An 18,611-nucleotide genomic window follows, 5' to 3' on the forward strand; every position below is an offset into this window, starting at 1 on the left:
AAATGCAAATAGAATTAAACTGAAACAAAATTCAATAACAAAATGGAATCAAGTTTTAAATTAAAAATTTTAAATGTGTTAACTAATCCACCACAACATAAACTAGACAATTGACAAGAAGTGAAAACAGGTAAATTTAAAAATGATGATATTTATAAAAAAAATTATCAAGGAGAAAGTTATTTTATTTAATTGAATTTAACACTTATAAGTACAATGACAAGAAATTTCTGTTATATGATAATGTCACATGACTTAATTTTTCTGATAAGCAGAGTTATGCAACATGCCAAAAATCTAGCAAAATTAAAAATCCTAATACTTAAACAAATGTTTTCATCCATATGTAAACTTTTAGACTTGACACTTATCGAAGAGATTAGTAAACAGGCAGTTGGACTAGCGTAACTGGTTATGTAACAAAGGAACAAAGAATGCACAAAGGTTACACACAGTCTTGACTCACGGAAGGTCAGTGCTGGAAAAGGGGAGAGTGAAATGAGCAAAAACCCCTGGGAACTCAAGTCCTCGAGGGGTCAACAGTGCCACCAACCTTTTATTATGTCAGAAGAACATCTACAAAACATTGCAATCATTGATTCCAACAGTGATCACCATTCGCCTTTGAGATGTTTACATACCTGGTATGGTATGTCTACATACACCATGCCAGGTAAAGTGATAGTTGGTAAATGCCATAGAAGATGAGTACATAGGCTATGGGCACAGGAATAGTTCCCAGTTGGTGCTTTGAGTAACTGTAGATAATTACATTAATAATTAAATATCTCTGGAAGTGAGAAATTGCTTGGAGGTCTGAGTAGTGTAACTGGCAATGTATCTGCATGGTAAGCAGGAGTTGCAAGTTCAAGTCCTGCTCTGGATCAATTCTTTTCTTCCAGAATATTTTAAATTAATTTGTAAATATTATAATTATTAAAATTAATAAGAAATGGCACCTAATGCTTACCTCTAGTACCAAATTACTTAATAGTTGATCATTAATATAGCACTGATTAGCCCAATTAATTATGGCAATTGTTTGGTTTAATGTTTTCATTCATATACAATGGACATCATCAGGTTCAATTAAAAGAATGTAGATATAAAATACTAAGATGAAAGCTGGAACAGAATGTTTTAATTTAAAAAATAAAATATGAAGCACAATAACACATGCATAAGACTATTATGGTGTTACATCCATCAATGGTTAGGAATAACTCTGTGGATGAGATAGAGTCCTTTTCTTTATAATCAACTGCTGTTCCCGTTTGGATGGCTTTATAAATCTCAACTTTTTTAAAATACTTTAGTTGGTGTGGGTCCCTAGCATAGTGCAGGAGATGCATATTCTCCAAATACACTTGTACATCACTATTTAAGGCATAGGTGGCAAGGGCAGTGCAGGGCAGTTGCATTCTATTGGCTTCTTATAGGTCTCATTAGCAGTGGCGTGCCGTCATTGGAAGCGATGGAAGCGCCGATTCCACCTTCCAATGATCTTCCCTTGTATTTTATAAAATATAAATTTTCATATTTTAACGTACTTTGCATTAATTAAAATTAATATTTTATTATAACTGCATTATGTATCTTTTACAAATTTCTATACTACATGTGAAAAAAATGATAAGATTGCTATTGTATATTCGAATAATTCAGTAGCAGAAGGAGTGTCGAAACCGGGTCAGTTTCCAATCAGCCAGATTATATAGGCATTGTCACATGCGGTTTACAGAGCACCAACCTCACCCGGTTTAGCTGGTAGAAGCGACACACGCATAAAGAGTCCTACTTTATATCCCGGAGCGGTTGTGGGCTGTTAGCCACCTGCCTGTCAACTTCCAAGCAGCCAGATTATAGGCATTGGCGCATGCGCTTTACAGAGCACCAACGTCACGGTTTAGCTGGTAGAAGCGACACACGCGTAAAGAGTCCGACTTTAACAGCCCACAACCGCTTCGGGATATAGCCGCCTGCTAGATATTCGGCCACCCTCGCCCGATTATGTGAATCATGAGCAGACTAGATCAACGGCGGACAACCCCCGGCCCGCAGGCCAGCTACGGCTGGCGAAAAGTTTCTATCCGGCCCGCGAGATCTTTAATAGATTATTAAATTGGAAAAATAACTAATTAACAGTTATTTTTCCAATTCTTTGTAATTTTCGAAAACGATAAGAGAAATAAATGTAGTAATTAACTTTTTATTTATTTATTTCATATTTGCAGACTAAAAAAATTACGAGTCACAAGAAAGCGTCAATTAACTACTACGGCCCGCGGAAAAAAAAACATAAAATTTATTCTGGCCCATGTTATAAAAGAGGTTGCCCACCGTAGACTAGATTTATAACTTAACCCAACCGATAGGAATTTACTGGCATGTTTTTATGATAGTTCTGTATAGTTGACAGGAGTTTTAAAAAAATCCATTAAAGATATTTGATACATTTATTCCGCGTTTATTCTGCTCTCCCATCTTATATTACTTACGGATTTCGATGTTAAACCGGTGATATTACGATTTAGTATGGCCCATCTGTAAGGGGATGCAGAAAAAACGTATACAATTCTAGTACAGTGATAAAAAATTAACTGTTACTTTGGCAGCATTATTTACAACCAAATTTAATGAATGAGACGTACAAGGTACAAAAAAAGCTCTAGAATTTATTTTCCTTAAATTTACGATTTATGTATAGGTTGTCATAAAAATTTCTTTCCGCTTCTTTCCCAAGACTACAGATATTCGAGTACAAAGTAACCGGTTTCGACTTATTTCTATTTAAGAAGTAGTTAAATAATTAAGCGATTAGGGAATTAGAAACATAAATAAAACCTTGATGAAAGAGCCGAAATTTTACTTAACACCAATCTCTTGCCGAGTACAGTGGGGTCTGATCTTTTCATAATATTAGATGTAATAAAGACAGAAATTTTTCCAGTTCAATGGAGTGACCGAAAAGTTGTAAATTTTGGAAATTTCCGTGAACACTCGATCCTAAAACGAATTAGTTAGAAAACGAACGACGGACAATCTGTTAAATTTAACATATTTAGATTTTTACAGCTATGGTGAGAAACGTTTAAAATCTACAACAACCCCGTCGCGTCCTTTGATATATACTAGTGACGCGACAAAAGAGGCATTTGACATTGACCGGTATCGGCACCCTCGGGATTTGGTACGGACAAACCTACCTGGACAGTCTCTGATTCCATTCATTAGCCACTCGTAGGGAGCTACAGTATTTCACTAACTGTAAGTGGATTGTCTTAAGATTTAAAAAGTAAAGAATATTTTGTTACTTTTATGTACGTTTCTTCACAAAGTTATATTTAATTATAAGTTTCTTTAAAAGTATATTCATACAATTGAAGAATTTTTTGAACTAGGTATGTATATTCGTCACACATTTTGTTTTACCAAGTAAGTTTTTCTGATAATTTTTAGCCCTTATATCGTGGCTAGTGATTCAAAAATTTATTTAAAAAAGTTTTGGCTCGAGACCATATAATGAAAAAGAAAACGTTATTAAAAGAGAAAGACCAATGCCTAAATTAAATATAAATACGTCGACAAAAAATTTCGACATTTTGACGATAAAATTTATGACGAATGACGATTCTTTCATAAAATTGAAGCAATTTGGAAATCAAAGAGGAATAGAATTTAACATTGGTAGACAATATAAAATAAATATTGAAAATTATAACGAGATAATTACGATTAATAGATATATCTAAATTTATAGATGTTATATGTTTTTTCTCAAAGCGAGAATTGGCATTTAGAGGGCGTAGGGAATTTATTGAATCTAATAACGGAGGTAATTATATTGAACTTTTTTATTTATTAAGTACGTCGGATAATCTATTAAAAATACATTTAAAGAAGTATACGGTTTTTACTAGCTTATCGAACAAACGAATACGAACGGGCCCTGACGCGCAATTAATTGATAGCCCCTGAAAGTCGGCTTCTTACGGAAACACAGCTTCCCTATCATTAAATGTCACGGCACGCCACTGCTCATTAGTATCTTTGTGTCTGACTTCTCTAACAAGATTTGAAATTGTTCTCAGAATACAGTTTGTCATAATCTGACTGTTATACCTAGAAGTGAGTTTACTTATTTATTCACAAATAGAATCTTAATTTTCCACTTTATCCAGGTTATGTCCTTCATACCAAAAACCTCATCTATTTTCTCATTGGACACGTTTCCAGCTAATAGAAAGATCTTTCTGTTCCAAGAAATGTTTTCTATTTAGGCAGGTTCCATTTTAAATGGATTTTACCATATTAGAAAAATAATACATCATAAACTCAATAAATATAATTTGAATTTTACATTGAATTATGACATAATATTCAAAAAGGATTTAATTTTACTCAAAATATATTTAATTCTATTATTTTTAATGTGTGTTTAGTTTGAAATTTGCTTATTTAAAGCTTAGTTATATATGTAAATTTAACAGAACAAGAAAATTTCTAAAATAGTTTTTAATTTAAAAGTAGTAATAATATGAAAAACTTAATTTATTGAACAAGACAATTTATTTAATTTTAAAGTATAATATTATTTATAGGAAAATATTTCATTATTATTTTTATTAAGATGAAATGTAATTATTAGTTTTTATCATTACTTATAATCTTATGAAATTGTATGCTAAAATATAATTAATATTATTTCTTACTTATCCAATAAATATTACAATAGAATTTTAAAGTTCACTTTTTCAAAAATATATGTTTTTTAATTTATTTTTCGTTTTGTTAGAATCCACAAAATTCTTTGATAAAAGGTCGACAACATTGTCCAAGTTTCAACATAGATGATGAAATTTTACTGCCTAATGGAGTGAGAAAAGAAATTGCTATTGGTGTAAAAAATTTGTTAACTCCACTTGTAAGCTCATTTTATATTTACTATCTATATATATAAATAATAATAATAATAATAATAATAATAAACAGTTGGCTGCTACATATTCTACAGATCTACAAAATACATCCATCATTTATTGCATTCTTCCAAAACACTATGCAGTACTGGAGAACAACACTACATAACACTTCCATACCAAAAAAACCAAATATTTATTAGCAAGGAATTTTTCAAGGAGATTCCTTGAGTCCTCTCTGGTTCTGCTTACAGTTACAATATCAGACAAGAAAAAAGAACATAGTTTACATTGTCACATCTCATATACATGGATGACAAAACTTTATGCAACCACACAAAAACAACTTCATTGACTTCTACACACCACACATTCATATACCAAGGACATACAAATGGTGTTTGGTTTAGACAGATGCAAAACACTTTTTCAATGTAAAGGAGTGCTGAAGAAAGGAGATTTTGCACTTGGAAATGGAGATGTTATTGAATCCATGGAAGCACTATAAGTATTTAGGATTCCAACAGGCCAAGCTAACAAAACATACATAAATAAAGCAAAGATTAACTAAAGAATATCAAAGTAGATTAAACGCTATTCTCAGAACACAGTTAAAGTAATAAACACATATGTTGTCCCAGTACTCACTTATTCTTTTGGAGTTATACATTGTACTTAGACAGATCTTGAGCAACTCCAAAGGAAAATGAACAACACTTACTAAGCATAAACAACATCATCCTAAATCTTCCATAGAAAGGTTAACCTTTCTATGCAAAGATGGTGAACGTGGCCTGATCAACATAGTAAACTTTCACTATAAACAAATACAGGCACTGCAAGAGTTTTTCTACAAAAAACAAGAAACATCACAGTTACAAAAAGCAGTAACTCTAGCAGACTCAAATAACACTCCATTAAACTTACACTCACATCACATGGATGCAACATAACATATAAAAAGCATAGACACCATTAAGCAATCATGGGTTCAAAAGGTACTCCATGGCAGACATCCCTGTGACCTGGCCCAGGATTTTGTTGACAAAACTGTGTCAAACAGCTGGTTAGCTTGGGGATGCCTCTTTGAGGAGATGGAAGGGTCCTTGATTGCCATATAGGGTCAGGTCATAAATATTAAAACTACAAAAAACACATACTCAAAGATAAGATACTCACAAATGACACATACAGGATGACACATCATACCAGAAACTATACAACATATCAATTCTGGTTGCAAGCTCTTAGCACAGAGATATTATTTACATAGACATAATCAAGTAGCAAATATAATACACCAAGAGCTTGCAAACAAACACAAATTATTAGACATCCTCAAACCATCCTACAGATACATTCCACAGACAGTATTGGAAAACACCACACAAAATGTACTATGACAGAGCCCTAATCACAGATAAAACAATTTACTACAACAGACCAGACATCACACTTAATGACAAACACAATAAAATCACACATTATAGACATAGCCATTCCAAACACTCGCAATGTACAAAACACATTCACTGAAAAAAATCAGAAGTACAGTGTTTTCTTTTGGTTACTATGCCTTGACTCTAGTCCAACATAATACACAGCAACTGATGTCAGTTGAGCATAACCCACTATACCCAACATAATATTTGTTCTATTAATAAGACAGCATTATTTTAATAAACACTGCTAGAATATTGTGATTATTGTAATATTAATATTTATAATTTACTCATTAATAATTTGAAAATAATATGGTGATATATACAGATTGGCAGTACAGTAGAGAGTTGAAAATCGGAATCAATTGGAGACTGGGGTTGTTCCGATTAGTCATTTGTTCCGATTACCCATTATGTACGAAAAAATACATTAACCTGTCCAATGTTCAAATTTTTCTCCGTTGCGTGTCGCTTCGTGTTGAATTTTCTTTGATTTTAAGCCTAACGAAAATTTTTATAATAATAATCGAGGCTATCGTATTGTTAAAAATTATTTCTGCATTTTGTACAAACAAAATAAATATATTGAAGAATATAAAAACATGAAAATTATACTTTAGAAGTAAATTTAGTATCAAAAACGTTTGATTCAGCACGACACAGTCCGACTGAAAATCGTGCCGATTACCGGTGATTCCGATTACCAGTGTTTTGATTAACGACTCTCTACTGTAGTTAACTATTATTGCAGAGCTCTCAATTGCCTTACTTTTCTTACGTTTTGAGTGTAAAATTTTAGATAAATATTTTTGTTTTTTTGCCATTCATTGTTTTAGTCTGTATCAAAAATTGTTTGTAGACTTTGATTTTCAAAATGCTGTAGCTGTTTTTTTTGTCTTAGTTTGTTGTTGTTCACATGAAATACATCAACTATACAGTGTCACTGTATATAACAGGAATTTTACAGCCAGTCAAATTATGTTGCTTAGTTATATTCAAAGAATATCCAGACTGACCACCAAAATTTGTCTACATCCTGTGGTGATCTGCGAAGATCCATGGTGTTAAAAATCGCAGGTAGTGAGTGATTCAGATTACCACAAGGAGAGAGAAGCAAGACAGTCACTTAAAACTAATCTTTATGTACAAAATTATATATACAGATATACACACTATCCAATACACACTAGGATACACAGCACGTTGCGGTTCACAAAGAGTCCTTTGGCGAAGAGTAAATTAAAACAAAAAAATTCCAACAAACGAAAAAATGTCCACTCAATGATATTGCAAAGTGGGTACTTATCTCGCGTATACAAATTCTATCCCGTGTTTCACTATTTCTTTTACTGATGGAAATGGATTTCAAGGGAAATGGATTTCAAGATCACCAATCTCCACCACAACGAACAAAGAAAAATTCACCAGTTACATATACAGCTCCCAAAAGACGACACACTCCTAACAGCTGAAAGTCCGGAACCAGAATGCTTTTTCTGGTCCCGCACCCCATACATATCAACGCCACCACCAACACAGTGCTGCCATGCAAAAACTGCCAAAAAGTAAACAAAAATAAAATTTTTTTTTATTTACAATTATTGATTACAAATAAAACCGCGCATACATTAAAGGAGATGATAATTTACGATAATAACATTAAAGAAATCAAAAGAAAACAATTTATTTTTATAACAACAATATAGGCCGACAATATATAAGGACGACACAATCCAAACAGTGGAAGGAGTTTGCCTTCAAGGACAGCCACAAGAAAGATGGATGGTCAAACAAGATTACTCAACTGGAGAATTATTGTAGTAGATAGAAAGAGCTTGAGAATCTGCAGCACAGAACCTAGAAGGTTCACAGTACTACCAAGATGATGATGATAAGATTTTTTCTTGTAAATCATCAAGAAATTGTAATTTTATTGACAAGTTGCCTTCTTGATTTGTTTTATATATGATAAACAACATTTACATTCATAAGTACAAATGACAAGTTGACTGCTGATGTAATGAGACAAACACCAATTGCTTTTTATTTCACAATTCCAGGATCTCTAGAAAATTTAGCATTCTTGCTAGTTTTGTTCACATAACTTTGCTTCCAGGAATAAAATTTGATAACAGTAAATTAATCAGACACTTATTATAGTCTATGGAACAATTGGGAAATTACAGCTGGTCACTTAAGATATGTTCACTTATTCCCTGACTTACATATTGACATGAAATATTTGAGTGGAAGTGAATTTCTCATGGAAAAACAATTATACAATGAAAATGTTTTAGGTATATTACCAAAACAATCTAAAATCTCATAAAAGTAAAATATTTTATATGCTTTGAGATGTTGAATTTAAGCAGCATTAGCTGTAGAATATTGTGGCATGTGTAGTTCATTTTAAGTACCATTCATTTTTTTTAAAGATGTTTATTATTATTATTATTATTAATTTACACCATATTATTTTACATTACATTATACTCTTTTAAATAAGAATTCAACTTGAAAACAAAATAAATTTTAAAAGTAATATAGTTGCCTTAATATAAAATTAATATATTGACAAATTGATTTTAGCAATAATTTAGTACAATAAGGCAAAATTACAACATTAACTGTTGTCTTACTGTCAGTTTTTTTTTATTAACACTTTTTGACATAGATTAACTAGCTATTAAATACAGTAGAGAGTCGAAAATCGGAATCAATTGGGGACTGGGGTTGTTCCGATTACCCATTATGTACGAAAAAATACATTAACCTGTCCGATGTTCAAATTTTTCTCTGTTGCGTGTCGCTTCGCGTTGAATTTTCGTCGATTTTAAGCCTAACAAAAATTTTTATAATAATAATCGAGGCTATTGTATCGTTAAAAATTATTTCTTTATTTTGTACAAACAAAATAAATATATTGAAAAATATAAAAACATGAAAATTATACTTTAGAAGTAAATCTAGTATCAAAAACGTTCGATTCAGCACGACACAGTCCGACTGAAAATCGTTCCGATTACCGGCGTTCCGATTAACGACTCTCTACTGTAATATGAATTATAAAGCTAATATTGTTTCCAGAGAAATTATAAAAAAAAAGTACAGAATGTCTCAAAGCAATATATGTTTGGACCATTGATTGTAGTTAAGGACTGACCCTGTTGTATATTATAAGTTTAAGATAATGTATTCATTTATTGTCTTAAAGTTCATTCAATGTTACATACTATTTTTGTAGATTTGTTTTAGCTTATAATTCCACTCTAATTTATTTTTATTACATTATCATGATATATTTTTTCTATTAATTAATAATGCAATATTTAAATTTATTAATAAAATTTAAAATTTTTGTTGTTATATTTTTAATTTTTATTGAAAAATATTTCAGGAAGGATTTCAGTGTGTTGTTGAAATTGAAGGAGCAAAGGAAAGAGTATTTGCCAGAATTCGTGATAATACTGTCTTTTGTGCAGAAAATGTTGTAAGTATTAAGTTATTCTGTTACTGATTCTTATAAGTTATAATTTTTTTATGTGTTTTTTATGTAAAATTAATTTAAGTTGAAAATTAATACTTAACTTAATATATTTTGTGAATTTTAGTATACATATCAAGCAGAAGTTGGAGAATTACAGGCATCATTAACTGTTTTATGGAATGGTGATACATTTATAGATAGAACAAATGGTAATTTATGATAAAGTTAAATTATACAGAATGAATTTTTTACAATTATATTTATAAAGTTTTATTATAACTATTTTTAAAATTATAGTTACTTTATATAAATGCCATCTTTTGGGGAGTCATAGTGGCCGTGCAGATTGTTCACTTTGTCAAACAAGAGATCGTAAATATCAGTGTGCTTGGTGCGGTAATACATGCATGTATAGTGAATCTTGTATGGAACCAGTTGCTACAAATTGTCCTCCTCCTCATATTGACTGGGTAAGTTATTAAAAATTAGTTAAAATTTTTTTTGGAATTTATACAAATATATAAAAAGTTTATTTTTTTATCAGTTGGCATTTATGTAAGATATAATTTAACATTTCAGATTTGATTAGTAAAACTGTGACAAGTTTTTAGATATGTAGTTTATAATTATAATTAAAATCTCATATTTTAATTCCAAACTATTATAAATAAAATTGTTTACTTTATTCCAAATATGACTTTCATTCTAATGCAATAAATAGTCTATGATATAATGTATACAAATTTTTTTTAAATCTGTGATTTTTAGAATTATATTGTGTTATATATTATCATAATTTTCTGCCTGTAATCTGCATGTAGTCTGCTAAAAGCCTTTCAACTTCAATATTGCAGATCATAGATCAATATATATATATTCTGAAACAATTTTTCTATAACATCAAAAAAATGGTTTTAAAACTATTTTGCTTATAGTTATGTTAAGAAGTATTCTTGACATGATAAAATATAATATGATATCTTGTTATTGTTTATATGTCAGGCAAACGCAAAAGATAAAGTTACGTATGAACCTATCCATTTTTACTCGTGAATAAAGTATAGCATTATTTACATGTCTGTTTGGCCCTCTAATAATCATTTCTAACTCAATCTTTGTTTAAGATGTTCTAAGCATAGCTTAAGGCAGTGGTTTCCAACCTGTGGGGCGCGCCCCCCTAGGGGGGCCCGAGACTGTTGCAAGGGGGGCATGCAGCTGTTTCCAAAATATCATTTTCGAATACAAACCAAAAAAGTCGAATAGGTGTCAAAAAATGAATCAGCAAAATAGGTATACGTAATCCACAATCCTCGCCGCGAATTTTTCGGGTACAAATGCTAAAACATCCATCCATACTCTTGCTGGAACGAGAACATCTCGCTTTCGCGTTTGGAGCCGAGCGCGCTTTGAGTATTTATGAAATTAGATTGTTAGAAAAATTAAGGGGGCGCAAGAATTTTTTTTTTTTAAAGGGGGGCTCAGGTACAAAAAGGTTGGAAACCACTGGCTTAAGGTATTGTAGCTTAGCTTATCAATAGTGATTATGTGTGTTATGTCTTTGTGTTCAGATGAATGTGACACACACTGAACAAAGAAATAACTTCACACAAATGAGAGATAGAATACAACTATCCACACAGAAGGGTGAATACTGTGGGAAGAGGGGGGCACAACATAATGGAAGGATAGGCTGGTGTTTGGAGCAGCAAACAACTGCAATTGCAAAGCAACAATGTTGATTTTGATGTATCATAATTAATATAAAATAAGCTTTATGTTCACAGTATGAACAATTGTTTTTCAGTCCACTTTATAACAATTATGATGAAACTTTTGAATTAACTAAAAGAATGAGTTATTTTGTTTTTTAATGTATTTTAAATATTTTGTTTAAGTATCAGATTTTAACATTTTCACACAAAAAAGATATTTGAAAAAAATTGTTATTTTTTTAGAATTTTGTAAACATGAACAGAAAAGGATTTTATTGGATAATTGGCATTCTGTTGTACATTGTTTCATTTATTTTTGTTTATTTAAGATGAAATACAGAGTTACTTTTAGTTTTAGATAAAACAGTTATGTATTTTCTTTTATTATAATAAGATGGCTAATTATATCATACATTGTTATACAATTATATCATATATTGTTTAAACAAGTCAACTGATCTTCCAATATAAGAAGTAATAAAAATATAAGAAAAATTATTTAAAAATTTAAAAAATTGTTTTAAATAAATTATTATAAATATTTATTTTATTTATACTAAATTAATCAAAGGGTAATAGTCATATCTATTGAATATTGAGTTAACTTAGTAAATTTAAAATTAAAAACTTTTTGATGAATAACTAAAAAAAAAATTAAATTAACATTTTAAAAATTTTATTTAGATTCATCCTTTAAGTGGACCTGTTGATGGAGGAACATTAGTTGCTATAGAAGGGAGTAATCTAGGATCCAGTGAAGAAGAAATACAGGATAAAGTAACAATTGGGGGAATTCCATGTATTCCAATTGAATATAGTATTTCTGTTAGGTATTATAAATATATCCTAATATTTTAAATAAATTATGTTTTTTTTTATTTCTTGATTAGAAAAGATTTATAAATACAGTGGAACCTCGCTTAACGAGCATAATTCATTCCAGAGTCTTGCTCGTAATGCAAAACACTCGTTAAGCGAAACAATTTTTCCCATAGAAATTAATGTAAAATACGATAATGCATTCCACACTGAAAAAATGCTCAAATGTTTTATGTATAATGTTTGTTCAAAAAAATTGTACAATATACACTGATAAGGAGCATGAATCATCATCATTTTTTCTTCTAGCACAGAATGAACCATCCTGGAATGAGAATTCGAGTAGCAGAAACAAAAAAAAAATCACAGCTAATATGTTTATAAACACTACAAATGATATGCCAAATTCTTGGGTTATGTAAAGGCTATAATTAAATATTAGAAATTAATTAATTTGACTAGAGATAGGCAGTTATGTTTCCATCTTGTATTAAATTTAATAATTATAAATAGTTAATTTTTAATTCAGACATTTCTAAAAATTAATTTGGAATCAGTCATTAAATTTAATGACCCAAGAATTTGGCATATCGTTTGACATGTTTATTATATAACGGGCTATGGTTGTTGATGTTTATAAGTAATATGTGTGAACACAAGTTTGGAAAAATATGCGATCACAATTGACACTAAGATGCTAGCAGAACGAGTGCTAAACACAGACTGATGGAGCATGCCACATGCTCACAATTTGAGACTTCCCCTCTCCTCATCACTCATTATGTGAAACATCGCTCGTTAAGACAGGCAAATTTTTACAATTTGTTTTGCTTGTTATGCAAAATACTCATTGTGTGAGGTGCTTGTTAAGTGAGGTTCCACTGTATTCAAATAAAATTCTGTGATACTTTACTCTATTGTATTTTCATTAATGTTTCAATTGACTGCCAGCTTATTAGACATTTCCAGCTTTGGATTTTGAAATAACTTTATCTTTAGCATATCAAACATGAGCTTAAACAACAAATTATTTTGGACTTTAGTTTGACCAATTATAAAGATATAGTTATGTCTGGTAATACAGTTTTCCCAAAAGAAATGTGCTATAGGAGATTGTTCAGAGAAGCTTGTAGGCAAAGCATCAGGAACACAATTAAATAAAGGGAATATAAGTCCTGCTGCATTATGCAAGGTTTGTAATAGTGTACAGATCAGAACTGACAATTAGTATTTAATTTATTGGCACCAAAGGAAAGAAGATATGTTCAAGAAAGGTAAGATAATTCTACAAAATTTTCTTGCAATATGTTGTTCAGTGATCTGAATGAATTATTAATTTTATGCATCATTTCATTCATAGGTATTATGTGGGTGGTATCATTTTGAGCAGATGCTCAAACCTCCCTGATACAAAAGTGGAACAGTTAAACAGTTAGTTGATGATACAATAAATGAAGAAACTTCAGTTTCCATTATTTTGGGTTATTTCTCAACAAGCTTGTAAAATTTTTTCTTGCAGTTCATTCAGAGTTTTTAATAGCTCCGAGTAAGCAATTGCTTTCAAATGTCTTCATAAGAAGAAGTAATGGGGCATACAGGCTGCAACATTCAATCCAGTTTCCAGGAAACAACACATCTAAGATATTTCTGACATCTATTTTGAAGTGAGCAAGGACTCTGTTGATAGACCACACTGCACATATAAAACATGGTTATCCCATTAGATTGTTCCTGTAGCACTCATTGAAGAAAGGGCATAATATCCTGCTTGCCAATAGTCCACATTTGAGTTTGGTCTATGCAAGCAGCAAGGGAGTTTGTTGGTGCCCAATAACAGCAATTATGTTTGTGGACTTGACCTTTCAAATAGAAATGCCTACATTAGTTGAAAATGATTCAACCACATGTATGAATTTTGTGAAATTAATTTCCAGTATTGTAGATGAAATGATGCATCATATAAACAGTATGTTATACTTGCCCATATACTTGCCCTTGTTATACTTTCCCACAAGCTTCACTACACAATCTCTTAGGCACATTTCTTTTAGGAAACATTATATAATTTATTTAAATTTTATTTTTTTTAATCATATGTTTCCAATTGTCTCAGATTTTTTTGATTAAAATAGATTATATGGTTATTTCCAAAATATATAGTAGTGATGATTATCTGAAAATCAATTATCCAAAAAAATTGAATAACTAAAATCAATTTCAGAGTACTAATTTTAGATATTACAAAGTTTTTATGCAGTAATGACTGTTGACAGTCTTCTGTAGATGTGTACCTATGCATGATGAAGCATTTGATGCATTAGAAACAGCATTGATATGGTTAGAAATACAATTTGAAGCAGATTTCTCAACTCCCATGATGATAAAACAAGCCAGGGATTTAGCAGAGTTAAAAAGAAAACACTATGTAAAACAAAGCAAAATAAGGAATTTCCTTTAAAAAAAATTGTAATAAATAATTTTTGTGATTATTGTATTTCATTTAATATTAATTTTACTATTTACAGTCAAACCTGTTTTTGTGCGGGGGATAGGGACCGCATAAAAGAAAATGCATTAAAAAAAATCCCACAAAACTTCACCAGTGGCTATAAAAAATAGTTTTCGCAACACAATTAAAAAAATATTTTTTTTATGCTGTGAATAGGGACCGCATAAAAAAGTCTCACGTAGAAAATAACTCAAAACCGTACGTATGAGAAAAAAATTTTTCTGAATAAAAAATGAAAAAACCTGCTGATGTCATAGAAAACAACCAATAGAGTTTTTAAAAATTTTACAGGAGTCAATTATGTTCCAATTTGATTGAAATTTTCATATTCAGCACAAAAAAAAAATCGCACAAATAAAAATCGCACAGAAAAAGACCGCACAAAAACAGGTTTGACTGTATTTTTTATTTTGAACTCAAATTTTATTAGTATGTTGTAGATTGCAAGAAAAGACTAATGCTTGTTTTTAATAAATTAGACAATTTCTTTGTTATTTTTTATCATTTATATGTATTAAATTTTCTGTCTCTTAATGTTTTTTTAATATTATATCACAATTAAAATTAATAATATTACTTTATTTAAGGTAATTACCTACCTTTTTTATTCTTCTCTTACCAAATGTGATCAGTTACTTGAACTTTTACCACTTCAGATAATTAACGCTACTGTAATGAACTTTTAGCACACATTGCATTTTCTTATTCTGTTCATTGTCTTCTGCTTGTGATCATGAAATGTTTTTGTTTCATTTCCTAGTTTTTCTTATTCCTTTTTAATATTAAATATGCAAATTTTTATTGTACTTGCTATTTTTTTTCATACTTTCTACATTCTCTGATCAGCTGCAAAAGTAAAAAGTGAAAAGTTCTTTTTCCAGTAAATATCTCAATACTATTTAAATTATCATCTCTTAAAACTGTGTATGTTAATTACCATAAATAATAATTTATTAATACAATTTATCTAATACAGTGGAACTTCAGTAAACTTCTGCCTTAGAATACGTCCTATTTCAATGAAACAAATTTTGCTTGGTATACGACTTAATTCAATTATATGCGCCATCTATGAACAAGTAGCACTATCGGTGTACTAGACCAGACTAGACATTCGCGGTCCCATGGTTTATAACTTTGTTAAATTTCTTCTGATTTTAATTTGTAAGTAAAATTTTATTATTTTTATTAATCATGAATTGCAAAAAGGCAAATGAAAAGCAACAGAAAACTAAAAAAATGACTAGAATCACAATGGAACTGAAAAAAGAGATTGTAGAGAAAAATGAAGGTAGCATGGGTGTTTGAGATTTAACTGTTGCATACCATATTCCGAGAACGACACTATTGACAATTGTGAAAAATAAAGACATTATTAAATCTGCTAACGTTGCAAAAGGGGTTTAATCAATTTCTAAACAGATTATTAGTATTAAGGAGAGTTTGATTTGATTTGATTTTGATTTAATGATTTAAATAATATAATACAATATACTGTAATAACTTTAAAAATCTATAATAAAGTTTATTTTTTTATTAATGTGCTCAAACAGTGTTTAAATTATTTTACAATCCCATTAATATATTGTATCAAGAGGGTTTTTTTTTACATGAGAACGAGATTAATCATTTTTACATTACTTCTTATGGGAAAGGTTGGTTTGGTATATGTCCTATTCAGTATAACTCCAAACATCAAGAACGGATTAAGGTCATATACCGAGGTTCCACTGTATTGTGAAAAATTATCAGTTAAGTAGAAATAATTTTACAAAATAAAATTATGTTGAAAAACTAAAAATGAGTTATATTATTTTATAGAGTTGTATGCAAAACAGGTACAAGTGGAAATGGTCCAATGTTAGCTGCAGTGATTGTTGGAAATCGTGCAGGTGTAACTCGCGCTCAAGAGAAATTTCATTATAAGGTAAAAATTTTCTGTTTGTAAACTAAAACCTGATATACATTTTATATATTCATAAAATTTTTTCTAGTACTCTACACTTGAATTTTTTCATTTAAATTACAATGTAAGAATAATGATAATAAATATCCTAATAGATTTTTCTTGTTATAAATTTATTATATTATAATTTTAGTCTTATTTTCACATCAATCATTTCTAAATTTTTATATGTTTAATAAATTACATAATAATTTATAATTCCAGAGAAATATAAATAATTGATATGATAAATTGTTGAAATAAATATTATTCAATGTCTAATGCGAAATAATTGTTGTTAATATTGTTGGAATCAATGATCGAAATTATTGTCAAATGTTATATGACATCACGGCACAATTCGTTATACATAACGATGTCGTATAACATTTGACAATAATTTCGATCATTGATTCCAACACAACCCCCTCAACAATTGATTGTTAATACAATCCGATTTCGTGAGTAAATTTCTTAACCTTATTTGCGTCTAGCGGCTTTGTTAACAAGTTGGCCATCATCCATTCACTCAGACAAAGTTGTATTCGACTTTTAGAATTAGGAAAAGCACAACAGCGCGCAAAACATATTGACACAAAATACCATTTTGTATGTGATTTAAAGAATTCAGGAGAAATCACTGTAATCTATTGTCCAAGTGAATGGATGACGGCCGACTTGTTAACAAAGCTGCTAGATGCGAATAAGGTTAAGAAATTTACTCACGATATCGGATTGTATTAACGATCAATTGTTGAGAGGGGTGTGTTGGAATCAATGATCAAAATTATTGTCAAATGTTATACGACATTGTTATGTACAATGAATTGTGTCGTGATGTTTTGTAAATGTTCTTCCGTTATGTAATAAAAGGTTGGTGGGGCTGATGACTCCTTGGGGACAGTGACCTTGTTTCACACTCCCCTTTTCAGGGCTGACTTTCTGTCAGTCAAGACAGTGTAATCTTTGTGTATTCTTTGTTTCTTTGTTATATAATTAGTTACGCAAGTCTAACTAGTTTTTACTAATCTCTCCAACAAGCAACATCAAGTCTAACAAATATATTGTTTTGATATAAAAGCAATTTGATCATAATATAAACTCTCAAAAATATTGAAAAAATATTCTTAAACATGAAGTAACTTTTTATTTATAATTTATAATTATCAATAAGTAAAGAAAAGATTTTACAAATAATATTTGTTTAAGTATATTTTACATAAATCAATATTGTATATAATAATAAAAAACAAACATATACCTTTTCACATATTTCATAAATATACTGCTGAAGATAATCATTGCAACTTTAGCTTTGTACTGCAATGGATTTTTCAGACTTTTTAAAACTAATGATAAATAATAAAACAAACTATATTATGCTTATTGCAAATAATATATTAACTTTATGGCAATAGTCTCCAATTAGAGTGGTGCACAGCACATAAGTTAGAATGGTTTAGGGCTAGTGTGCCCTGAAGTCATTTTAAGTATGCAAGATAAATAAAACAAAAGACAAATAGACCTCTGTGATATCAACTATATTTCAGAAGTTTGTACCAATACACTATCATACTAAAAATATTACTGCTCCATGACTAGTCCAGTAATATTTAATAATAGTGTGCTGCAACCTTTGCATGATATTATTTAAGTGTGCCATATTTCCAAAATGGTTGGTAGTCACTACTTTATGGTATAGTATCTTGACAAAGTATTTCTGATGAGATAGATGGAATCTGCAATTAGTAAGATATTAACATATTTTTAAATAAATT

General features: G+C 30.0%; 1 protein-coding gene across 3 annotated transcripts in view; it reads left to right on the top strand.

Annotated features, from left to right (window-relative positions):
* Nucleotides 1-18,611, top strand: part of LOC136975904 (plexin-B-like) — a 302,414-nt gene that overhangs the window by 232,944 nt on the left and 50,859 nt on the right. For all 3 annotated transcript variants that reach the window (XM_067271069.1, XM_067271070.1, XM_067271068.1), the window contains 6 exons: nucleotides 4,796-4,924; nucleotides 9,759-9,851; nucleotides 9,973-10,057; nucleotides 10,146-10,318; nucleotides 12,245-12,390; nucleotides 16,710-16,815. In XM_067271069.1, the coding sequence (XP_067127170.1) occupies nucleotides 4,796-4,924; nucleotides 9,759-9,851; nucleotides 9,973-10,057; nucleotides 10,146-10,318; nucleotides 12,245-12,390; nucleotides 16,710-16,815 (732 nt within the window). The remainder of the gene's footprint in view (nucleotides 1-4,795; nucleotides 4,925-9,758; nucleotides 9,852-9,972; nucleotides 10,058-10,145; nucleotides 10,319-12,244; nucleotides 12,391-16,709; nucleotides 16,816-18,611) is intronic.

Source organism: Centruroides vittatus, unplaced genomic scaffold, assembly GCF_030686945.1.
Source record: "Centruroides vittatus isolate TY-2023 unplaced genomic scaffold, ASM3068694v2 contig_391, whole genome shotgun sequence".
NCBI lineage: Eukaryota > Metazoa > Arthropoda > Arachnida > Scorpiones > Buthidae > Centruroides > Centruroides vittatus.